This window comes from Melanotaenia boesemani, chromosome 5 (assembly GCF_017639745.1).
Source record: "Melanotaenia boesemani isolate fMelBoe1 chromosome 5, fMelBoe1.pri, whole genome shotgun sequence".
Lineage (NCBI taxonomy): Eukaryota > Metazoa > Chordata > Actinopteri > Atheriniformes > Melanotaeniidae > Melanotaenia > Melanotaenia boesemani.
In genome coordinates, this window is record NC_055686.1 from 34,645,029 (window position 1) to 34,671,759 (window position 26,731).

The window sequence follows — 26,731 nt, forward strand, 5'->3', positions numbered from 1 at the left end:
CTCTTTGGAAAAAAATAATACACTCTACCTGGCACCCAGGGGTGGGAATCATGTTCTCGCTTGTGTTGCTCTATAAAACATCTCCATCTAGTGGAAGCATGAAGGAACTGCAGCAGAGTTTCTGTTCAGTAGAAATGAAGAGATGATTTGGAATCTGACCTGACACTGGTGATATGTGTTCAGAGCACATGTTCATATATAATTAATACATGATTAGATAAAAATGGGAATTTTTTTGTGTTCTCATTTTTATTTCTTCTATATTCTTTTATTTCTAAGATTAACTATCATATTTACCTGCTTTTTATTTCCTTAGCAACTGAGACAAAAGCTGCATGTCCACGAGGAAAATAATATTCAAATATTATCTATTTACATTTGTTACTTCTTTTCGTGTGTGTGTGTGTGTGTGTGTCTGTGTACATGTGTATGTGCTTGCAGTGTGTTTGGCCACATCAGCTACAGGTCAGACTGGGAACTTGTCAAAGTGGACTTCAGGCAATCTTTCCCCCGTCAGTGCACAGAGTCTGACTATGAGTCCTGGCAGCTCACAGACCTGCAGGTACTTCACACACACACACGCACACACGCACGCATGCATGCACCCACACACACACACACACACACACACACACACACACACACACACACACACACACACACACACACACACACACACAAATCAAATCAAATCAAATCAAATCAATTCAAACTTTATTTATAAAGCCCTTTTCATACCAAAGGCAATACAAAGTGCTTTAAGAAATTTAAGCACAATTCAATTCGTGCATATTTACACATTAAAACTGAGTTACCTAAAAAAATTAAAAACACTCATTATGATCTTTCACACAGTGTGATGTGTTCCCGCCCTCACACACACCTACACATACACACATATACACACAAACATTAAAATGGCAGATGTGTCAATGGCAGAAGTCACATGGCGATCAGGTGACCGTGTCTGTGTCACTAAGAATAATCAAAAAGTTTTTGAAACAAAGCAACACTTATCCAAAGCAAACGTCCTCCCAAAGCAAAGATGCTCTAAAACAAAGATCCTCCAAAGCATAGCAGCGGTGGTCCTCTGCTGGAAGTGATCCGGTGTTACACGGCTAAAGCCCAGTCAGGCGATCCGGGACCACACGGCATGTCGTGGAGCAGTCAATAACCAGCACTCATCTTCTGCAGCAGGTTGTCGGGTGGTGTGTGTCACACTACCGTGGGTTGCACTCAATCCGGTACCGCACGGCCTGACACGGACTGATCAGCAGCAGATTACAACAACATGCCGCAGCGATCAGCAGTTTATCAGTAATCCACGGGCTTAATGAGGAGTGTACAGCCTGCAGCAGTACCCACACAAGTCTCCTCCACCATCCAGGAGGGGGTGTCATGAATGCCAGGAAGTGATGTAATCCCAGCCACCAGCAAACAAGAGAGCCAGCGTCCCTGCTTACCTTTTATATGGTGCTCCACTCCAGTAATTGGTTGGCAGACGCAGTGCTGGAAGCAAAGACGTGTCCTGCTACTTTAGCAAAGTTACATCTGAGCAAACATCAATTCAGCACCTCATGTTAAGCACAGTGGTGGAGGGCTGATGATTTAGGCTTGTTTTGCAGCCTGGATATCGTGTAGTCATGGAGTCAACTGTGAACTCTCCTGTATACCAAAGTATTCTAGAGTAAACTTTCCTGTCTGATGATAAAAACTTGGCTTAAAGAGGGTCAAACAACAGAACAATGATCCCAGACACAGCAGCAAATCTAAGACCTGATAACAACCATATTTTTTTCATTATGTCCTGACAAGTAAATCTTAGAACTGAAAGAGGGTGTGCTTTTATTAAACATGTTATAAGACAGATTTCATTATCAAGTATAAGTGTTCATAGTGAAGTGTTTTAAAAGTGTGCTTGTGTGAACCTCAGGGAGAGAAGTGCATTATGGGCCAGGAGCGGACTTTCAGGAAGAGGAAAGACACAGCATTCTGTATAAAAGGGAAAAGTTACACTTCAGCTCTCACCAGCAAGCCCTGCACGTGCACAGAGAAAGATTTCAACTGGTAAGCTGCAGATTTATAGAAAACACCACAATACACTATCAACCTGAAATCAAATCCTGTAAAGCTTTAAATCATTAAAAACTGCAAATGTCAGCACATTAACTACAGTTACTACTTATATGTAAATAAAACTGCTCTAAAAACTACACGTTTGTTATGTGTCTAGTGACTATGGCTTTGAGAGGTCCCATGTGGAGAGCGATCGCTGCTTTGCAGATTTCTGGTATGATCCAGATTCGCCACCTGAGGATTGCCATCTTGGACAGAACTATAAGTCCAGTACTGGGTATGTTCATGTCCACAATGATGTTAACACACTCACATGCACACAGTTGTGTTTCCATTTTACTTTTTCTATTTATCTCATCCAAGTCTTACTTAAGAAGGAATTATTTGTTTTATCAAGACTTCCTTTTGCCTCTGTAAAGAAGTCAGGTCCCGAAGATAAGACTCTGTAAAGAAAGTCAGTGGGACCACAGTTCATGATTAGCCTAGCATAAACCCTGACAAAACATGACTTATAACCAGGGGTGCACATAATATTTTTGGTCTTGTTCTCAGGGGAGAACCTTGTGTTGTTGCTTGGTCCTCACATTTTTAAATACATTTTTTCCCGCGCCCATCTCACAGGTGGAACAAAATAGAAGGAGAATGAGGCTTGGACAATGTTACATGTACTTTAATTTCAACTGAAAATGAAGAGAAGCAGTGCAACAGAATGTCAGATTTTTAAAGCCTTGGAACTTTCACATTAATATTGGTGTTTCAAGCTCTGATAACTAAAAGTGCTCATATCTGCTTTTTAACACTGAAATCACTGAACACCAAATGAAATGGCAGCTTTTAAGCGCTTTCAATGGTTACTTTTTTAAGTATTGTTATCTACAGAATGTCGTCATCCTCATCCTCTGTCTCAGTCTCAGTCTGTGTTTCTTCCTCTATTTCACAAACAGCAGAGAATGTTGATGTGCCAGGCTTATTCTTGTCTCCTTGGTTCAGCCTGCGATTAGCTGTTTGCATCCACAAGTCAACAGCTGGAGTCGGGTCAAAGGTCTCCGTGGTGAACTTGGATAACAGAATGTGCATTAGAGATGAGAGGCGAGAGTCTGATAGGCAAGATCTGTACTTGCTTTTTATGATATTCAAATGTGAAAATCCCCTTTCACATGCAGCACTGCTCAAGGGCAGTGTAAGGGACAAGAAAAGAACCCTCTGAATGTTAGAATAACTGTCAGTATTGCTCGTCTTCACTACATTCACCAGGTTGTGCACAGAGGAGGCTGCCAAACGTTTTCCAGCTTGCTTTAAACGCATCCACTCTCTTAAAGTGGAGTCTTTGTCAACAGACATGTTGGCCTCATATTTCTCAAGGATGTTACTGAGAGTTGTGTTGCCAAAACTGTGCAGATCTTTCATTTCAAGAGGCCAAGTTGTAGGATCAAAAATCAGAAACTGATCACACGATTTTAGGGATTCATATCTGCTTTCAAACTCATGAATCAGAGCTCTCAAAACATTGATCTTGTCCCTGTCAGCATCAGCATGTGATCCAGTCTCTTTCCTGAACTTGCCCTCACTCTCCATCAGAAGAATCAACTGTCCAACAGCAACCATGAGCTCATCTTTGCATTCACCAATAGTTAGATTCTCTTGCTGAAACTTGAGGGAGGTGAGCTTTAAGACGTTTCCAATATCAAGAATGTTTGCTAGGAAACAATGAAAACGCTCTGTGCAGATCTCTTTCAGGCTCATGTCATCACTTGTTGCCACTTGAATCTGAATGGCAGGTAACATTCTCCATATTTTCAGTAGAGTCTCCTGTCTCCATGCAGACCATCTGATATTGTGAAACTTTCCTAATTTGGCAAAAGCTATGCCTTTCTCTGTGCATATTCTCTTTAGTTGTGCAATTCGTTTTGCACCCCCTTTCTTTAAGTAAAATCTTAGCAACTTGACAGTAGCTTGATTAAATGACTCACAGTATGGGACTGCGCGATCAGCGGACTTGGCGCAGTTCTCTAGGGTGTGGGCGGTGCACAGAATATGCACAAGGGAATCCCCGATGTCCACCATCTGACGTAATTTGGGAATGATGCCGTTGTACATTCCAACGTTGACAGCGGCTCCGTCTGTGCATACCGAGACCAGCTTCGTCTTCCAGTCCGTTAAACGGCAAGCGTGGAACAGTTGCACAAGTCCATCCACTATGTCCTGTGCTGTTCGATTGGCCCCCAGATTAATTAACCCCTGGAAATCTGAGCTGAAATGTCCGTTGCTGGACACAGAAACAATGTACACAATCTCCTGTTCCGTTTTTGTGATATCTTCTGATCCATCAAAGAGCACACCCCAGAATTCAGCTGCTTGCAGCTTTTCTCTCAAATCTGAAGTTATCGTCTGTGCGATGCATTCCATGATGCGGCTTCCCCCTTCTCGAGAATGATACGCGCTCCCGACATTTACTCCAAGCCTCTTCAGAAGAGGAATATCTTCCTCATATGAACGCATAGGACGTCTATGTTTCGCTTTGTGAAAGACTAAAAGAAAAACATTACTCAGTGCTTGATGTTGTTCTTCATTCAGTTTGTCTTTCCATTTGTCGAGTGGACCACTGGGCTTCTGGTCTTGGCTGCGTCTGTTTTCATTATCAATTGCTTGAACAACTTTCTGGTGCTCTCTGCTATTGGTATGCTTATCAAAAGCTAGATGACTGAAGTTTTTAGTGCCTGTATAAAAGGCGCTGTTTTTGTCAGCCAGAATGGGATTTTCACGGCATACTCTGCACCACATCTCTGTGCGTTCATCATTCGCTTGAAGCCAGCTGACGTCCTGCAGCCACTTCTCCGAGAATATGCGCTTCTTTTGCAGTTCAGACTCAGTCTGACGTTTCTTTGGGGGTGGAGGAACACCAAAGTAATTGCTTAATTGAGCTTGCTTCTTAGACATTTTGATAACATTCCCAAACAACGGCTCATGGGCCTATCCGACATACAGATTGCGCAGATGTCTATCCCCAAATCTAGTTCGCAAATGAGCGCTACAATGTTTCATCTGGCACGCTTTTTTTTTTTTGGTAGCGCATGCGCACCAGCGCACCACTTATGTGCACCCCTGCTTTATAACAAGATTTGTATCTGTTGACTCTAATTTCACTGCCACATTATTCTGAAGCTTCTGAACTGTTTCTTTAATGCCTCTACATCCATCTTCATGGTCACACTTACACCATCCTCTGTTTTTAGATACAGGAAGGTGATATCTAACACATGTGAAGGGGGGCTGAACAAGCAGCAGAGCTCCAAGCAGCACAGTTGCCCTCTGCTGCCCCCTAAAGGGCTACAGGTTGGCATAAAAGGCCAAATGCTGGCTGTGGCTCCTGGTGATGACATCACATTCATCGTCCATCAGGAGCAGGTAGGAGGATAGTTGCTTCAAGCTTCATTTTTCTACCTCCTTTCACTTCAGTTCAGTTTCAAGTTGTGATTCCTCCCAATAGGGCGACACTAGTACCACCAAGTACCAGGTTGACCTGGGTGATGGGGTTCGAGCCATTTACCAGAACCTGACGGTGACGGATGAGCCCATCCAGCACCGCTATGAAAAGCCAGGCGTGTACAAGGTGACGGTGAAGGCAGAGAACATGGCAGGGCATGACAAGGCCACCATGTACATCCAGGTGACAGGTCAGTGTTTCAGTCAGCCAGCTTGGGTTTTCAGGTTCTTTCAGGTATTTTAATGGGTATTTTTACCAGAAGATAGTGAAATGTTCCCTGAACTCTTTACAATACCCCAAACCCTGGAAGCATCTGGTAGACAAGCAGTTGATAAAGACATTTTTGCTAATATATATAGTTCTTTAGAATGACTTGATTATAGTTTATTGGATATAAAAATACTTTTGAGATGCCTCAAAATGATATAGCCTACATGATATGTGATTTTAATAATGCATGGATAATTGATTTAGGAGCATATCTGATGTAATGTTACAGCCCAAGATTCTAGCGTGGTTGGGCGCAAACATCATTGTATTTAAGTTTTTAACCTAATAGAAATGCGGTTTAATTGATTAAAACTTTAATGGAATTCCCAGAGGACCTTGTCACACATCCTGCGATCTATTAAGGGCTGATGTGATATAAAGCTTAACATAACTAGACAGAAACAATTCCCTGTATCGTTTCAGTGGGGTCAAATGAATCTGTAGCTGAAGAAACTGTTAAGTTTGACCAGTGATCTGTGACTCTTCCCCTGCCTCTTCACTCTACCTGCCTGCTTCTTCACTCACCTCTTCACTGGCCTCTCACCATAACTCTCCCCAGCCTCTCCACCAGCATCTCCCCTGCCTGCCTCTTCACTCTCCACCTCACCGGCCTTACACAGGCCTTTACCACTGACCTCTTCACCAGCAGATCTACCAGCCTCTTACCCTGACTCTAATTCTGCCTCTCCATTCTCCACCTGCCTATCATATGCCTCTTTAACGGCCTGCCACCCGCCTCTGCACTTGCCTTTTTACCAGCCTCTCCACTCGCCAGCTATTTCTTCACCAGCCCATCTATTCTACACATGCCTCTCTACCAGCTTTTCCCCCTGCCTCTCCATTCGCCACCTGCCTCTCCCCCTGCCTTTCCAGCTGCCTCAGCATCTCCTCCTCTCTCGAAACTACCTGGAAGCTTTGATTCTGTCACCTGACAAAATGACACATTGATAGATGCTAAGGAGTGTTAGTCACTGTTCTTATCACCATTATTAATGACTCAGTAGCAGGTGAGAAAATTATTTTTTGTCATAAATGGTCTGGCACTTGTAGTGATTTAGCATAATTAAACTTTAAATATGTTTACTAAAATTATTAATTTTAATAATTTCATAAAAATATGAATTATTAGTCAAAATGTTGATTATACCTCAGGAGCACCACCACACAGATAACTTTATACTAATCTAATGGCTGTGTGGACACCATTAAAGTACTAAATTAAATAATTAAATTAATTAGTTAATTCAAGCTAGTCAAATCAATCAGTTATCAATGAATCAGTCTCAGGACGCTAATAACGTGAATTCCTAATTCAAAGGGACCCATAACATGACTCAAACGAAGAGTTTACAATAACCAGAACAGTTTAGGATAAATATGAATAATTTATTACTAGTCTAATCATGCATAAATGGAAAGGAAATATTTACAAAGGACTTCAAAATGCAGAATATGGTGTTCAAACCAGAAATTTTATTTCAAGATCATGTAATGTGTCAGAATAAATTAAATGTATGCAAGAAATGAAACAGAAGTTAATTAACCTGTGTTGTTAATTCAACTAATGTTTAAGAAACTGAAAAAAGGATCTCTGAATCCTAAAAGAAAAGAAGGGGAAACTGGATCTCTTCTGTTTAAAGCTGGAAGTTTAACTAAGATGTAGAACTACTTCACTAAGGCCAAATCTGGACGGCACACCAACCATTCCTTGAACAGACAAGCAGAGACTTGATTCGAACAGAACTCATCTGGTTCTGTTTGGATCAAGCCGACTTACGACAGTTGTGGTGACTCTCCCGGGCACATTAGGAAGTTGGCACAGGTGGTTTGGAACCCGAACGACTCCCAAGAAGACCAGAAGATTTGTCACGTGGTGGTCAGAAGGTTTGGATCAGGCAGCTCTGCTGATGCGGACTCTCCCGTAGCTCGTCTGGTGGTAGGAAGATGGACAGTGAATGGCTTGCGGTGGTATGGCACAAGATAAAAAGTCCAGGTTTGGATCAGTCCAAAAAGGAATTCTGTAGAACTGGTTCTGAAGCGTTTTTCCGCCTGCGTTCACCCAGTTATCCAAATTAAAGATCAAAATTTAGAATCAATATTAAAAATAAAAAACATAAATAAAATAAACTAAACGTTGAAGTATCAGCTGAAAAAGGCATGAACTAAACGGAGTTAATCCGTCAAAAAAAAAAAAAGAAACTAAATCAATCTTGCATCTTGAATGCAGGACCAAAACTTTAGTATCTGATGATGTTCTTACATCATGGCAAACTTAATTCTCCGGCATCATCTCTCTCTCTCTCTCTCTCTCTCTGGAGAGACTTCTGTAAGCAGTTCTGTGGCCACTATGAGTCCATTCCTGGTCTGTACAACAACAGGTCGTGCAGGGAACAAGTCTGAAGACTTTGTTGTCCCCTGAAAATCAAGTTCCTCATCAGAAAGCCTTTCTTCTCTCAGTTCTTTTTCATTTCTCCTGATTTCTTTGTTCTATGTTTAAGAAGTGTTAGTGTGGAAACACCCAAGGGTATTGGTCTAAAATCCTTTTCAACCAATCAACAGTCTTGTGGGCTGGTTTTGGATCAGATCAAATAACAGAGGGGTAGTCTGATCATTTCATAAAGAGTATCAAATTAAACATTTGTGAATATATATATATCTATATATATATATATAGATATATATATGTATGTGTATATATCACAAACATGATACATGATAAGGAATCTGGAATCTGAGTTTTTTTCTTTTTAAATTTAAGATAATATAATATTTTGTTAAAATGATTATATACATATATATTTATATAATCTCATTCTTGTACAGCCCCCCTTCAGGAAGTGCATCTGGAAGTGATCCCCATTGCTGGAAGAAACCATGAAGTCAACATGACGGCTGTCGTTCTTCCCACTGAAGCCAACATGACTGTCTTTTATTGGTGGATAGGAGACAGCTTGCAGGTAAAGGACATGACAAATTTCATATTACATCACTGAACAACATTAACGTATATGAATTCATTGCAAGAAATAGTTTGATCATACCTGCACTGGTTTAGATATTACAGTTAGAAATCTGAATTTATTCATTTCAATGTATGACCATTTTTGTTTAGTCTTTTCAATCAATCAATCAATCAATAGCCCTTTACAATAACAAAAAGGTACACAAAGTGCTTTACATCAGAGTCAAAAATAGTAAGTTAAAACAATGCATAAAAAAATAGAATAATTAAAACAACACATAGAAACACAACTGAAAGCACTACAGGGCTGCAGAGTATTAAGCACCTTCATAAGTTCAAAAAATGGACAAAATAAAAACAACAAAATACATCTAAAAACAAGACTAGTTGGAATTAAAAGCCAATCTAGAGATCAGTCATGATGTGAATGTCATGGGGCAGTTGTTCCACAAGCTAGGAGCAGTAACCACAAATGAATGATCACCCCACTGTCTGTACCTCAACCTTGGGACTTCTAGCAGAAGCTGACCCGAAGAATGCAGGGACCTGCTGTGATTACGCATAATTAAAATCTCAGACAAGTAGGAGGGCGCAAGGCCATTAACAGCATTAAAAACAAACAACAGAATTTTAAGATCAGTTCTAAAACAAACTGGAAGCCGGTGGAGTGACGACAGCATGTCGGGTTATGTGTTTACATCTGGATGTGCCGGTTAAAAATTGGGCATCAGTACATGTTGGAGACCTGAAATTGAAGATGTAAAGGGCATTACAGTGGTAGAGTCTTGAACTTATGAAGGCATGGATTGCCTTCTAAAAATCCTCCTGACTGAGACAGGGCTTTACCTTGGCCAAAAGGAGCTGAAAAAAGCTTGTTCTAACAGATCTAATCTGTTTATCAAATTTCAGCCCACTGTCAAATGTTACACTGAGATTTTTAACATGTGATTTAAAAAAGGGGGCCAAAGTACTACAGTTTGTGAAAACATTTAATATAGGTGACATGTCAAAAAGATACATACAGTTTTGTTGTCACTCAAGTGCAAAAAGTTACATGCCAACCACTGCTTTACACCATCTATACAGTCCAGCAGCTCAGTAAGTGCAGTATTTCCATTTGGTCTCATGGGCAACTATATCTGCAAATCATCAGCATAAAAATGAAAAGACAGCTTATGTTTTATCATAATTGATCACAAAGGTAGCAAATAAAATAAAATAAAAGGAGTAAGGCTGAGAATTTACCCTGTGGCACTCCACATGAGAGGGATGCAAGAGCAGAAATCACCAATCATTACAGATAAGCTCCTAATTGCCAAGTATGACTTACACCATTGGAGAGATATCAATCTACTGCCTCGAACGAAGTACAAGGACTGCTTACAGTATTACAGTACATATTTGCTGTGAAATCATTAGATAAGCTTGTACAGTGTCACCCTGATTTCCATCCAGAGTTGCTTTATTATTTTACAAAGACCTTGTATGGATGATCATCCAGTTATGAAAATAGGTCATTCTTTTTCTTTGTTTCTTTTTTCATGTAAGCCTTGATTAGTTTTCTTGAGACTGCACAGCTTTTTAGTAGCAGTGCATCCATTCATTAATTTAATGATGAGTAAGCCAACAGCATGGACCCAAATTAAATGCCAGTGATCGTGGGCTTTATTTTGAGGTTGAAGCTCTGTTTGCAAAATTATCCCCACTGTAAAGAATCCTTTAAAAATTTCCTGAATCCAGGTAGTGATCCAGATCATCCCCGAAATCTAATCGCTTATTCCTTATGCCATTTCTGAGATTTTCTGAAAATTTAATCAAAATCTGTCTATAACTTTTTAAGTTATGTTACTAACAGACAGACAACCAACGCCACTGAATACATGATCTCTGCCTTGCCATTACAGTAATCATGATTGTGATCATTAAAACTTTTAAAACCAATCGCTTTCCTCAGTGGTTTTAATGAAATTGAGATTAGCATCTTTTCCATGACTTCAGGATGTTGCTTCTGACATGGTTGTCTAAATATTGAGAAACTGTTTGCATCAGTTCGAGGTTAAATAACTAGTTGAAACTGAAATATATTAATCACTGCTATGCTTTTCCATTGAGAAGCTCCTAAATTTCTGTTCAATAAAATCCAGGCAGTAACCTTTTTTTTTGTGGGGGGGTTTGGCCAAGCAGTGTCTTGAAAGTTTTGTACTGTGGATCTTAGAGAAATGGCTTATTTCATATACATAAGGCTTTTATATATACAACTGTTACAGCTTTAAAGAGCACATTAACATTTCATCATTTGTGTTAATCTTGACTGTTTGTATTTAACAGTATTTGGTTTTTCTTGCAGCCCACAATGACCCTGCAGAACAGCCTTTTAACTCGATTCCCAGAGACCGGAGAGATTTCTGTCACCGTCCAGGTTTCCAACGGCCGATCCATGGTTCAGGACACACGGACCGTCAGAGTCTACAGTAAGACATACTGAAAGAAGCTTCAGAATTTCCCTTCAATCTCAGTCAGATTTTAAACTTTTCACAAGTAAAAATCAAGGTTAAGCCTGCCCACTGGACAGAAAGAATGCAAAAAGGAAATACCTTAAATATGTGTAAAGAGATATATTTTGGGCTTAAATCTTTGGGCATGAAGTTGTTCACAAAATAAACAGATAAACTCACTTTATGTCTTACTAAGGCTTTTTTGGTTTGTGTCTCCTATTCTCCTCAGTAGACGAGTCAGTTCCTGAATTATGTTTCCTGTTAGAAAACTACTGCCATCTGTTTATGTCCAAACACGTGCTGGTTTACTTTCCCAACATATGTTCCCACCAAGATGGCTGCCAGCAGTGCACATCTGTCCATTCAGAACAAGCAGCATGCATCAACATCTGCGGTTCTTGTGTTGCTAATAAAAATTCAGAATAAATACCTTAAAGACATCTGTGACCAATTTATTTCTTCTACTGTGATTTGTATTTTGCGTCCTAACTGAAGTGATTGTTAACTTGTCCTCTAGATGACTTCCAGGTCATCCCTTTAAGCTTCAGCAGAAACCTGGACCACTTCAATCCAAACATCCCAGAGTGGAGAGATGACATCGGCCAGGTGGTCAACAAAATTCTGACTAAGGTAGGTCTGACCAGCTCAATTCAGTGTTTATTTGTAAAATATTTCATGTTTAGCAATAGTCTTCTCATGTCCAATCACAATTCAGTTAAACATTATTTGAGTCATTTTAATGTTATACCTATTTATATTAAATATTTTTCAGTAAAGACACTAGTTAACCACATTTAATTTTCAGAGAGCTAAACATCAAGACACACATATCTGCTATCAGAAAGATTAGAATTATTTTTTTTAAAGTAATGAAATCCAAGAGAATTATGTCATGGGATTTTCTAGAGCTTTAGCTAACAGCATGGCAAAAAAAGGGAAAATTATTTGAAATATACATTTTCTGCATCTAACAGCTTTTGGGCATGTGTAATTGATATGATCATCATCAATAAGAAGTTTAGATGGTGGAGGATTTGAAAATATCTGAAAATTTTCCGGCACTTCCCGCCTCCTCTTCAAACGCCTTCTTTTTTTTAATAAGTTCTCTTTCTGCTTTTCCTTTCCTCTTATTTAGTTGGTTACCAGCACCGCGATCTTCTGTCTGTTCTTTCGTCTACATATGCTCTCGTTTTGATTAATTCTCATGTTGAAAATAAAACTTCACTACTGATATTTTTAATCAATCGCCAGTTGGTGAAGGTGAAAACTGACAAACACAAATCTTCTTATTGATGGGCGGGTGCCAGTTTCTGCAGACCAATCAGCTGCACCAATGTAGTTTGCCGTGATTCTTTTTTACTATTTATTCTTTTTTTTTTTCTTTCTTTCCAGTTTTTTCTTTCCAGTTTCCAGTTAGGCCACCTAATAGCCCAGGCCACCGTGAATAGTCCCGCTGCTCCCAACGGCCGGTTTGTTTGGGCCTGCTGCAGTCCGTTATTTATATGAATAATATTCTCAGCCCTCATTTAACTTTCCAAAATTCATCTAACAAAAAACTAAATCTTTGTATCGCACTCCGATTTATTTCTGTGAGTGGCAGTTTTCTGTAGAGAAAAGAGCCGTGATGAACTCTGTATGCAATAATTACTTCTAATTAATCAGTATCATATAAAGACAAATACAGTAATTTATTGTTTCTATTTCCTGTAAGTGGTTATGTAGTTTAGGACTGTACCATTTTCAAATTCAAATTTATATTTTACAATATTTATTTATAAACGTCATGTTACATTTAGCATGAAAATGCAACATGAAGTGCAGTTTCAGGACATTTGATCATCAATTTGTGCCACAACTGGCATTTAACTGATGTTCTAATAAATATATTTCTATTTGGGTTTTCCAATATTTTGTAAGGTCATTTGAAGTTTTAAAGTATACTTTCAAGTATACAAAAAGTACACTCATCTAGGCTATATACTGCCACTGTAGTAGTTGTATACTTCTAATCCACATTTTAGTTGGTTAAAGTATACTTTAAGGATATTTTTATGAACTTAAAATGTTCCAAATTTAGTTCAAAGAAGTATTAAGTCAGTAAACTTTCTTGTACACTACAGTACACGGTCCATAGTATACTTAAAGTTATACTCAAGCATACTTGATAAAATAAACTTCAAGTGTTTGACTTTTTGCAAAGGGAAGCACAAGTCTGATTCTGTAGCAAGTACAAGCTTTACTATTAAAATATAAATGTAAGTTGTAGTACTAATGTACTCAGTCTTAGACTTTTCTTTATATTTTTTAGTATAGGCCAAGTATACCTAACTATAGTATTCTTCAGTATATAAAATACAGTATATAAAAAGTCAAATTACAGTATACTGCCTCAGTTTTACTATAAAATAAACAATTTTTTGCTAAAGGTATGCTAAAGTTGCCACAAGGAAACCATCCAGCTACTTATCTGTTTTCAACTAATGGAGTCTTTTTATCTCCAGAGTGGTTCAACTCAGAGTTAATTTAACTCAGTTGAAATTGAGTAAGTGAGTTGCTTAAACTAGTTTTAACTTCCTGTCTTGAAACCAAAAACTCAGAGTTTGAAGAGTTAATACACTCGGAGTTCTGATTTCAACCCAGAGTTTGTTAAACCTCCTTTCTGAAACAGGTCCCTGATCAATATTTACAATATAACAGATCATGACATAAAATATGAAGAAAGTTGTAGTTATTTTATTGTTCAGACAAATATCAAATTTAACTTAATGATGAATCAAAAAACGGATCAAATTTAGAATTTGGGAGTGATAGATGAATTACAAAAATGTTCCTGTTATTAAATCTGTAGATCAATTTTTCTAATACATAAATATAATTTCTATAATTATTTCATTCTAGATTTTTATTTTATTTCTTATTTTTATTTTTGTACCATTGACACTTGTTAAAGAGATTATTTTAGGCACAAAAAGCATGTCGAATAACCTCTGAGAAGTCTAAAGAGAGAGATATTATTTTGTTGTATAACTGAATTTTCTAATGATACAGAGGAGGCTTTAAATATATTAAAGTTAGAAGGTATCTTTAAGTATCATTTACGTATCTCAAGGCAGAGCCAAGTGTCCTCTTTTTTAGACATCAGAAGATGGTCACCCTAATTCTTTTATAACACTACAGTGCTGTTGTGATGTATCAGATCATTTAGATTAGATGCAGCACTCAATAACTAAAATTATGATTTAAAATCAAAATTTTCTGTTTTTATGTCGGTTGTCTGCTATAGTTTTGGAACCATATAAGTTCCATGTTTCATTGGTTTTCATGTGTGGTTTGGCTCTGATAGATGTAACTTAAAACATGTAGGCCTGGAAATGTGTATGAAATGTGTAAATTATTTCCATGTGGGACCAAAATGAATTTCATGATGTATACTCCAGTCATCTTAGGCTGCTTGATGTCATCAATCTAATTTCGATTAGAATGAATAAAGGCTGCTCTATTTAATAAAGTTAATTTCATTCAGGTATGAGGAGGGAGAAGGAGAGGAAGAAGAGAAAAAGAGAGATAAAAGAACAGAGGAAGGCAACAGGTTGATCTAATATTAGAGGGAAGTGTAGGAACAGTCAACTGATACCAAGTGATGCCTCAATAGTCTTGGGTTGGAGTTGGCTAATTGTCTGGGGCAGTTACGACAACGGCTCTAATATGAGGGTAATACACAAGGGTGTCCAAACTTTAATACAACAGAGGTGTCCAGAGGCTCTGTTCATCCCCTGCTGTAGCCACAGTCTGAATCTTTTTTTATTAGATGTAGCCTCATCCAACAGAGAGTGACTCTGCAAAGATTGCACATCTTTTTTTCGTCTTCTGTGAAGAGGTGGGATATTTTCACAGAATTTGTTTGATATCACCCTGAAGCCTCTGAGTGACATCAGGTGGGAAGCAAAACTAGACTGTCAAAGCTGTACGTTTGCAGTTGGGGGGGGGGATTCTAGATGCACTAGAAAAGCTTGAGGAAGAGGCAGGTGACAGCAAAATTGGCACAGAGGTGAAGTCACTGTCTGACGAGATTGTCAGAATGGAGTTCCTTTTGTGCCTCTTGGTTTGGTATGACTTATTGTCAGAGATCAGCTTTGCAAGCAAGGCACTACAAGCAGCAGCTGTCTCAATGGATACAGCCATTAGATTGATCAATTCTCTTAAAGAGTTTTTCCTTAAGTATAGAGAGGAGGGCTTTCAGAAGTCACTTGAAATTGCATGTAGATTAGCCAATGAAATCAATGCTCATCCAGAATTTAAACAAAGATCTGTCAGAAAGCAAAAGAGGTCTCGAGATGATAATTCCAGTGCTAGCTTGCAGGACCCTGAGGCGCACTTTGGGTACATGGTTTTTAATGTCAATTAATTGTTGATATGGTCATACAGCAGTTGTCTGATAGATTTTGTGATCTTCAGCTTGTGTCTGAGAAATTTAAATTCATGACTAAAATGGAGCATATGACAAAAGCTGAGCTGGAGGACTTTGTTACGCTGCACAAGACGCTCTGCCCGACTTTCCTTAATTTTTATTGGCTTTTAGCAGTTTTAAGTCTGTTTTAAGCCTTTTAAAAATCTGAATTCGTACAGTCACACTATTTTTAACTGTAGCTTTTAATATTCTGGTTTTATAAAGAACAGTTTTAACCAGAAATCAGAGGAGGCTTGAGTGCGTGCAGATCCTGCCTGATCCGCCTGCAACTGGGTCCTCACCGCCACCGACACACAACAGGGAAGCTTCCTGGCTACCGGTGAGTCATGGCTCCACTTACCTCGACATCCAGTTGTGAAAGTTGCATCAACCTGAGCCAGAAGGTGATCGAGCTGGAACAGAAAATTTCTGCTCTTTACCAAATCCAGGAGGCTGAACACGAACTGAATACAATCCTCCTCGGCCAAACTAAAGCCGCGGCTACTAGTGCTCAGCTAGCCAACACAGCGCCCTATCCAGGTGATGTGTCCCGGGCTCCCACCAATAGTCCATCCAGGCACACAAACACAACAGACACAACTCCTGTCATTGGCGAGAACCGCTGGTTCCAACTTGGGGCTAGATCCAGAGTTCCGGTCAGCTCCACTCCACTCCAGCCAGAGCCGTGGACCGAGGTCGGGACCCGCAACGGCTGCAGAAGGGACCGGGCGAGCCGTCTCTCATGCTCTCCCCTCACTGACGGCGTATCCCTGGAGAACAAGTTCAACGTCCTGGATCTTGTGGATTTTCCTCCTCTGGCCGCTGGCCCTCACCATCCTGCTGTGTCACCGGGGTCGCTACCATCCTGCTCCCGGAGCCGTGACGGGCAGTCCCACGCTGCTGTCAGAACTCGCCGTAGGGAGCTGCACTTTACTCCGGCTCCACGGAGAAGCAGGCCCATGGAGCAGCCGCGGACCAACTCTCACCTGCCGGACAACTGCCCCCGCGATTCGGCTGTTTCATCGCCGTCCAGATCACAACCCCGGCGCCATGACGTGGACGTCATGGATGGGCGAACCACCGGTCCCCCTTGCCCCCCGGCGGATCCTCCTCACTCCACGCTCATTATTGGGGATTCCATCGTGAGGAACGTGCGGATGAGGGGGGCGCTCACCCTGTCGTTCCCAGGAGCCACTGTTATGGACATCGCCGACGGAATCCCGGGCATCCTGAGGTCCTAGCCGCAGGCCAACAGGATCATAATCCACGTCGGCACCAACGATATCCGCAGACAGCGGTCCGAGCTGTTAAAGCTGGATTTCCTCCATCTTTTCGGGTTGCTTGGACAGTATCAGGTAAATGTTTTTATTTCTGGCCCCACCCCCACTTGCGGCAGAGGGATAGGCTGCTTCAGCAGGTTGCTCAGCCTCAACACCTGGCTCTCCTCCGCCTGTAGTTCCCACAGCCTGGGTTTTATTAACAACTTTGATGCTTTCTGGGAGCGGAGGCATCTTTTTGGGGCTGACGGGCTTCCCCTCAACTCGCGGGGCTGCCGTCTTCTGTCCGCCAATTTGGCATTTGGTGTACAGCACCACTGCACCCAGCCCACTCATCACACCAAACCCACTGCACCTGCTGACCTGTCCGTCACGGATTGATGCCCCCCTGGTCCCAGCTCCTACTTACTCAGTTCCACTTTTAACAGCAAAGCTCGCAATACTGGACTTGGACCTAACATTCCTCCACACAGTTCATCAATTCATGTCATTATCACATTCAGAGAGCAACCACACCTCCACAAACCATATCATACCGTAAACATCAATAATCTCAGGCCTCTCCCAAAATGTCAACCAGTACCTGCCTCTTCAGTTCAAATGTCACCAGTCACACTCAACATGGCACTTTTAAATATACGCTCTCTGTTAAATAAGTCTTTTATTGTCAATGACCAGATTTTAGACAACAAACTAGACTGTTTGTTTTTAACTGAAACATGGTTGGGTGTGGATGCACCTGTTGTTCTAGCTGAGGCCTCCCCGCCAAATTTTAACTATTCTTTTTCTATAAGAACTGGTAGGAAAGGTGGTGGCACAGCATCATTAACCAATAACACTCTCACCACCAAACAGATTTTATTCGCTAATTTTACCACTTTTGAATATCATGCCATTGTTTTTAGCAGCCCTCCAATTTTATGTGTCACCGTTTATAGACCACCACAAAAATGTGCTGCTTTTATTAATGAGTTTTCAGAATTTTTATCAATCATACACACAACGTACAACATGATAATTTTAACCGGTGATTTTAACCTGCACATAAATAATCCTTTAGACCAGGGGTGCCCAAATCCGGTCCTCGAGATCTACCATCCTGCAACTTTTAGATGCAACCCTTCTCCAACACACCTGAATCAAATGACTGGCTCGTTACCAGGCCTCTGCAGAGCTGAATGACATGCAGATGACCTCTGATTCAAGCGTGTTGGAGAAGGGTTGCATCTAAAAGTTGCAGGATGGTAGATCTCGAGGACCGAACTTGGGCACCCCTGCTTTAGACCCTGTTTCAAAAGAATTTTTAAACATTCTTAACTATATGGATTTTACGCAACATGTCACGCAGCCGACTCACAACAGAGGACACACACTGGACTTGGTCATTACCTATGGCCTTTCTGCCAGTGTGTCCTCTGTTGTTGACTTGGCTGTCTCTGACCACTACTGTGTGTTTTTTAACATCACCGGTTTTATTCAGCGGGAGACCTCGGTGCGAACTGTGAGGAAGCGCTATCTAACCTCTGAAGTGGCTGCAAATTTTATCAAGGTTTTAGATAAATGTCCTCCTGTGATTTTACCTGCACCCTGTGATTTTATTGTTGAACATTTTAACAGTAAACTGAAGACAAGCCTCGACTCTGTTGCTCCACTCACTACAAAAAAGATATACCCAAAACTTATATCTCCCTGGAGGAATGAGGAGGTTAAAAAACTCAAAAGAAATTGCAGGGCGGCAGAAAGGAGATGGAGGAAAAATAAAATGACAATAAATTATCAGATATTTTGTGAGCAACTTAAAATTTACAATAACGCACTAAGGAACTCAAGAAACATGTACTTCGCAAAAATAATCAGTAACAATAAAAATAATCCCAAGGTTCTTTTTTCCACCATCGATCACCTATGTAACCCTGATTTTAATAGCTCCCAGCGAACCCCAACGGACTCTCTCTGTGAGCAGTTTGCAGACCACTTCAGAGGTAAAATCAGTGCCATCAGATGTGGTATTTTATCCAACCAGAACATGAACACATCTGAGTGCTTGCTTTTACCTGAGGAGACACTGGACAGTTTTGTCCTGGTTAATGCTGAGATCCTCGATAAAGTTTTCTCCACAGTAAAACCCACCACATGTCTGTTAGACCCAATTCCCACTTCACTTTTTAAATCATTTTATGGATTTTTTAAAGGCGAGCTTTGATGCATGATAAATTGCTCTCTTCAGATGGGCGTCTTCCCTGCAGCCTTTAAAACGGTGGTGGTGAGGCCTCTTCTGAAGAAGAGCAATTTGGATTGTAATGATTTTAATAACTATAGACCTGTATCCAACTTACCATTTTTAAGTCAAATTTTAGAAAAACTGGTTTTTATTCAGCTTAATGATTTTTTAAATAGTAGAAATATCCTTGAGATATATCAGTCTGGATTTAGGGTGAACCACAGCACAGAGACTGCTCTCCTGAAGGTTTTAAATGATTTTAGGATTAACCGTGACTCACAGAACCTCTCAGTCTTGGTGCTACTGGATCTTAGCGCAGCATTTGACACAGTAGACCACACTATTCTTTTAAACAGACTGAAACACCCGGTGGGCCTCTCTGGTGCTGTTCACAACTGGTTCACTTCCTATCTCACAGACAGAACTTACATGGTAAGTTTGGATACATGCTCTTCTAAGATCCATAAAATGGCATGTGGTGTGCCTCAAGGGTCAGTTTTAGGCCCTGTTCTTTTTAATTTGTATATGCTCCCTCTTGGCAGTGTCATCAGGAGGCATGGAGTAAACTTCCACAGTTATGCTGATGATACTCAGCTGTACATCTCCATGTCTCCTGATGACACGAGACCAATGGATGCCCTTTTCAACTGTATTTTAGATATCAAATCCTGGATGGCAGAAAACTTTTTACAGCTTAACCAGGACAAAACTGAAGTTTTAGTCATTGGTCCTGAGGCTCAGAGAGAGAAACTCTTAGCTAAATTACAGGCATCCGCATTAAACCCATCATCACAAGTAAAAAACCTGGGCTTTATTTTTGACTCTGAGCTTGGTTTTATTCCACATATTAAACATGTTACTAAAATAGGATTTTATTACCTAAAAAACATAGCCAGAGTCCGTCCCATTCTTTCTCGGGCCAACACGGAGATGCTGATGCATGCTTTTATCACCAGTCATATTGACTACTGTAATGCCCTGCTCTCTGGTCTTCCCAAAAAGAGTACTGCACCTCTACAACTCCTACAGAACTCAGCTGCTCGTGTGCTGACGAAGACCAGAGGGCGGGCCCACATTACACCTGTTTTAGAATCACTGCATTGGCTCCCCGTGTGTTTCAGGATCAATTTTAAGGTTCTCTTATTGGTTTTTAAATGTCTTAATGGTCTTGGGCCTTCTTATCTTTCAGATTTGCTTTTACCTTATGAACCCTCGTGACCCCTGAGGTCTTCTGGTACTGGCCTCTTGACTGTACCTAAAGTCAGGACACATACTCATGGAGAGGCAGCTTTCCAGTGGTATGGTCCTCGTCTGTGGAACAGCCTGCCGGAGGAACTCAGGGCTGCAGAGAATGTTAATGTTTTTAAGAGCAGACTCAAGACCCACCTTTTTAATTTAGCTTTTACTTAATATTTATTCATTTTATTTTTATTTATTTTATTCCCCTAGCCTATTTATTTTTCTATGTTAACCCATTTTTATTTATTTTATGCTTTTATTCTATTTATATTATTTTTAGGTTATTTTCCCAGTGTTTCCTCGGAGGGGGCTCTCTGCACCGGGGGCTTTCATCGGCTGTGGCTGCTGCGGCTCTGTCCTGCGGGTTCTTTCGGCCTAGTTGGGTGGCTCCTCTGCCTCTCAATTGGCCGTGTGCCCTGGGTCGGTGTCCTGGCGGTCGTGGCCGGTGGGCAAGGCGGGGGGGGGGGGGGATTGTTTTAACCATGGAAAGCACTTTGTGCTGCATTCCTGTATGAAAAGTGCTCTATAAATAAAGATTGATTGATTGATTGATTGATTACCAGATATGCTCTGGCTGCCTGTGATGTTTCCAGGGATATCATTCAAGAAATATACCTAGCAAGCCTTCTACTGAAAGGTTATAAGTCTCTTGAGATGTTAAATTACCTCATACTGGAAAATCTTGATTTGGTGTTCCCCGACTTGACAGCAGCCTTTAGAGTATTCCTGACCATGCCTCTGACTGTCACATATGCGGAGAGATCCTTCAGTAAACTGAAACTTATCAAAACATACCTTTGTTCTTGTGTGAGCAATGATCACTCGACCTAGTCAGCAGTGATCTCTATCGAAAACAGTGAAGCACGGTCTATTTCATTTGACATCATTCTTGACAACTGGGCGAGTGTAGAGGCATGACGTGTAACTATTTAGTGGTAACATTGACCTTGTCATCACCAGTCCCAGGTTTTAGTATGTAAGCGATTTTGTTGATTAATAAATGATGAACTGTTTCAGAATTTCGTGAAAATTTTTTTTGTTTGTTTGTTTGTTTTTGTTTTGTTTTGGGGTGGGGTGGGGTGGGGGAGTGTGTGCATACCCCACACAGAATTGGTAGTTGCACCCCTGGCTTCAGTAAGTTCACTATTAGCATCTGAATTAAACAAACAGATTGTGACCTGATAACAGTGTTGGGCCGAAACAACCAGCATTCTTTCAGTTTATCATGGTGGGGACACAAAATTTAAATTATATTTTATTTGCTGCTTCTAATCTCAAAATAAAAAGCACCCGATAGAAACAGCATGCTACTAGCATGGCTAAAAGAAGGAAAATATGACTCATCATTTTAGTACTGTCATTTAGCAGACAAAGACTGCTTACAAGAGAGAAACACCTTATATTTTATTTCCTTATCAAGCAAAGTGAAAATCCAAGTGAAAAATTTAAATAGTTTAGTTTTCATGTGCGTTGTCCATTTGAGTCTTCAAGCTCCTTTTTGCTCACACATTTTAGCTGTTAAACTTTCCCCAGTGTTCACCCATCTCAATATTGCTGTTTAATTTCACTGGTAAATGTGCTAGACAAAAAAACATTACACACTGGGCTTATCCAGGTTTTGTTTTATTTTATTAAGTTGCTAATAAGAATATAAGAAACTGAAAAGAGACTGAAAAGACTTATCACTGAGAATCCTCATGGTTGGGTGATTATTCTGGGTTTGGGATTACTGTATTAGTGACCTGGTTTGCACTACACATTAATTGTAAATGCAAAAACATTAAACTTATTCTAACCCCACAACCTCAGATCACAGGCATACCTCTGGAGTCTCTGGTAACTGTGGTGAAACCAGGCCTTCCCACCCCTGCAGACCTATATGTCCTCCCACTGGACAGCAAACCAGACAAGAGGAGTGTCTTTGTAGATAAGGTAAAAACAGATCCACAAATCTGTACACAGCAATGAGAATGTTAAGGCTGAATCACAGTTTTTCCACAGTTTTCTATCAAATATATAGAAAAATACAAAAATGTATATTTCTTTCTCATTCTTAGCATATTCCAGCCATCGTGCAGGCTTTCAATGACAAAAACGTCAGCTTCATGGTCCGAGGCGGTCAGCGAGTGTTGGTGATGCTAGCTGACCCAAATGCAGGTATGCTGAAATGCTCCAGTATGGTCAGCTTTTTAAAACTGTCATTAAATATTTAAATGGTAACTGCATGCTATTGATTTATTTCCAATGAATAGGTCTAATTGCTAATGACTCATCACCTTCAACAACAGAAAATGGTGCGTTCACCAACATTATACATACAGCTTTCCATTTGAAAGCATTAAACTTCATCACTTTACTGTCAAATTTAATCCCTGCGTCCTTCCTTTTCCTGGTTTCCCAACAAATCAAAATCTTCTCCTGTCCATGCCACACTCTACTTTTTTTACCTGATTACTCTTCACTGTGTTCAGAATGGTGTTGCTTCTCTGTGGAGAGATGATTCTAGAAAAACTTTAGTTTCAATTGTTTTTGGCATCTTTAGTTCTTATTTTTGTAACTTCTATCCTTATATTTCTGCTTTTAAATGTTATCTCTTTTCTGACAATAAGATGCACTCTTCACTGATACACTGATATTGTGTTTTCTGCTATCACTGCAGGCTACCATGGAGCAGCTGGAGGTCCGGGTGTTTGGGCTCTCGCTGTCATTTTCCTAATCAGCATAATTGCCACCGGCTCCTTCATCCTTTACAAGTTCAAAAGGTGAGCTATAACTTGTTAAAGAAATACTGTATGTATGTCAGCCCACATAAATTACACTGGCATCCATCACTGGCATGATGATGCCATTCTTTTATGTTTTACTAGGGTATGATTCAGTTCTTAGACTCTACATAAACAATTTTGTATCCTATTACTAAAATATGACGATACAGCAGGCTTCTTATTGTTAATGAAAAACCTAAAGCACTAGACCATCTTTACAATCACAATTACGTCATAGTTTCCCTTCGATGATTAATAAAGTGTAAATGAAATCATTTTAAACTGGAGGCTTATGTAGTAGTTTTATTTCATTTGTACCCTTCATATTCTAAAAAATATCTTCACAGCCAAAATTAGCATGATCAACATTAGCATGCTAACATTTGCACACTGGCAGTGGTTGCATATTGACTTTTATAAGTTAAATTAGTTCTACAGTGTGCAAAACATAATAGGTAAGAGTAGGCAATGTAGTCAACAGCCCACTCATTTAGCATTATCAGAAATGTTAGTTGCTTGTATTATTTTCTACTAATTTTACTGTGAACCTCAGCTAAAATTAATCTTCAGCTGCATTATCAGTTGTAAGGCAGCACTGGACTTTTGCTAACAGTAGCATGCTAATATGTACACAATTGCAAGTTTTGCATGCTTACTTCCATGATTTTAAATAGTTATGCAGTGTGTTAAAACCTTATAAACAAGAGTTGGTAATGTGGATAGCAATATACCTTTATCAGTGAAACATGCAAATTTTTTTTTACACTTTCAACTGTGAAGCTTGCCAGCTGAAGTTAGTGATGTTAACAACTTTAAGGCTGCACTCAAGGAGCTTTCGCTAATATTAGCGTGCTATTATGCACACAATTATAATGTTTAAATGCTAACTGTTATGAAACAGGTTTAAATGTGTTTGATATCAAGGTTTGGTGTGTTAGCATGCTAGCGTGCTTTGATTAGCACTGAAAATAATGTTTTGTTTCAGTACTGGATACATTAAAGTTGGACTTGAAAGTATTCCTCAAAGTATCAAATTTATCCTGTGGGGAACATAAATGCATTTGAGATTATTTTAGTGTTTTCATATGGTTCCAGTTCACATCTGAGGTACACTGAACTGGACTATTGTAACTGTACTGAATTGTACTTTCAGATTATTTAAAATCAAGTTTAATTGAACTGAATCAAACTAATAAAAAATCAAATTAGTCCAATGTGTGTGTCCACATAATGCCAGTTCATGAAAAGTTGTCTGGCTAAGGAAACCAATAGGTCATCTTGAGTTCCCCATCCTGAGTGTGCATCAGGTGATGGTCAAGGGGAAACTGCTCTTTCAGAACGAGCTACTCAGTAATTATTACCACTCTTTGTTTAAAGCATTTATTTAAAAAGAATATTTTATATATATATATATATATATATATATATATATATACATACATAAAATAAAAATCCATGTATGCCCTTTGTAAAGCATGAAGAGTTTGTTTTTTCTTTTCTTCTTACAAATTTTGAATACAGATTTGTGGATTCTGAATATGTGTACTAAATTTATTGACATCAATCTGATATTTAATTGAGGTTCAAAGACAAAACAACTATCCTTTTATTCAATCTCTTTAGACAACATTTTGTTGACATGTGATTTTTTCTTTTGAATTTTGATTAGTCATGAATCAAAATTTACCAGCATTCCAACTTGCTAGTTAACTCAATATTACCTCTTAATCAAAAGATTAACTAATTGTTATTGTGTATTGTGTGTTATGCCCTAACCCTTTTAGTTTGCATGAAAATCCTGTGTTTATTGCCTGTGTATGATACTGTGTTTAACTGCATGCTTTCTTTTATTTACACCAGCATCTCACCAACAGCACCCCCTGAGTCCCAAACACAAATACTCACTGAAAAGTCACTTGAATTAAAACATGCAGTTCCAAACCACAGCCCCATCTCATGAAAACAACAAATCCCACAGTCCTTGGCTTAGGACTGAGGATGCCTATCCCCCACTGTTTTTCAGAAAGCTTCCTGGAAGCCGCAACGTCTACGCCCAGATGCACAATGAGAAGGAGCAGGAGATGACCAGCCCCGTAAATCACAGCGAAGACACGCAGCACATCATCCAAGGCGAGGAGTTCATCGACGACGACCTGGACTCGCAGACTCTAGGTAACGCAGGAGGTAGCCCCGCCTTCCGATCCCTTATAAGGACTACCACTAACCACTGCTACTAAAACCCAAGCCACTAACACCAGCAGCTAACACACACCAAGGTACTGGAGGACCTTACTCTTTTCTTTTTTATTATATCACTGGTAAAGATGTCTGAGCTCCAGCTCTGGTCACAGGGTGTTTTATGGTCATCACCACAGTTAAACCTGTTCAAATACGTCAAAACATGAAACATCAACAATCAGTGTTCCTTAATAGCTGATAAAGAGCTTCACAGCTGGCACTAAGTTTAAAATACATGCATTATTAAATGACAGTGTCAAAACATATGATACAGTTATGATGCTAATGATGGCCATGAAACGCTCAGGGATGTAGTGGAGGGGTAAAAGAGACTGCTATCACTTCTTTTTGGTTATGGATTCATATATTCTCAGTAAGGGGTCTAACAATGCATTGACCAACACTGATGCATAGTTCCAGTAGTCATGTTTGCATATCGTTGCTGTCGGGCACAAGCCTTCTATGTCCAAAATTCGTGATTTTTTTTTTTTTTCCCCCCCTTCATAAATCAGTACTATTGGTCACCCTTTTTAACTGTCTGTAGTTTTACAAAAATATAACCAAAGATATATGATGTAAAACACAATACCAAGTTTGATGACATTATGTCCACTATTACAAAAAACAGTTTTACAGTTTTATTCATTTCTTGAAAAATAATAGTTTTGGACATAGAAGGTTTGCGCCCGACAGCAGCGATGTGCAAAATTTCTTCAATCAGGTTGCAGTTCTGATCAGACCTGTACTGTTTACATGAGCCTGACTGTCTGTTCACATGCATCGCATAAAGAATCAATCATGTTGACATGCAGAATTGTCTGATTTCTGGAAGAAGCAGTAGAAGAAACAGTGATGTAAACAAACACTGTAACTGTCTTCCACTAACGTAAGATTTTTCTTTCTTTTTTAAAACGAACAATGCAACACAAGCTGTAACTTATACTGTAGGATTACTTTACACTGAAGTACAGCTGACACAAGAGGCACACGCAGTAAAGATAATTTCTACTTACACTTTTGGAATGTGTTTTTATGTACATCCATCGGAACAACTATCAGCTAAACCTATCCGTCTCGATTGGAATGAAATTTTGATCCGAGTAAGTGTGATCAGATCAGAATTATCTGATTGGTATGTTTACATGAAGCATTTTTATTGTGATCAGATTTTTAATCTGAATACTTGGATGCACAGAGAAATGCTCACAAGACAAACAATAAAAGCGACAATTCCTCACAAATTTTTTACAATCTATT

General features: G+C 39.6%; 1 protein-coding gene across 8 annotated transcripts in view; it reads left to right on the forward strand.

Annotated features, from left to right (window-relative positions):
• sorcs2 (sortilin-related VPS10 domain containing receptor 2) overlaps positions 1-26,731 on the forward strand; it is a 388,660-nt gene that overhangs the window by 358,559 nt on the left and 3,370 nt on the right. For 2 of the 8 annotated variants that reach the window (XM_041984826.1, XM_041984828.1), the window contains exons 15-27: positions 442-562; positions 1,934-2,067; positions 2,234-2,353; positions 5,310-5,481; positions 5,564-5,750; positions 8,654-8,787; positions 11,140-11,263; positions 11,805-11,917; positions 22,281-22,403; positions 22,529-22,628; positions 22,724-22,765; positions 23,131-23,233; positions 25,215-25,512. In XM_041984826.1, the coding sequence (XP_041840760.1) occupies positions 442-562; positions 1,934-2,067; positions 2,234-2,353; positions 5,310-5,481; positions 5,564-5,750; positions 8,654-8,787; positions 11,140-11,263; positions 11,805-11,917; positions 22,281-22,403; positions 22,529-22,628; positions 22,724-22,765; positions 23,131-23,233; positions 25,215-25,473 (1,732 nt within the window). In that variant the 3' untranslated portion in view covers positions 25,474-25,512. The remainder of the gene's footprint in view (positions 1-441; positions 563-1,933; positions 2,068-2,233; positions 2,354-5,309; positions 5,482-5,563; positions 5,751-8,653; positions 8,788-11,139; positions 11,264-11,804; positions 11,918-22,280; positions 22,404-22,528; positions 22,629-22,723; positions 22,766-23,130; positions 23,234-25,214; positions 25,513-26,731) is intronic. The other 6 variants (XM_041984827.1, XM_041984832.1, XM_041984830.1 and 3 more) reach the window with 5 other exon arrangements.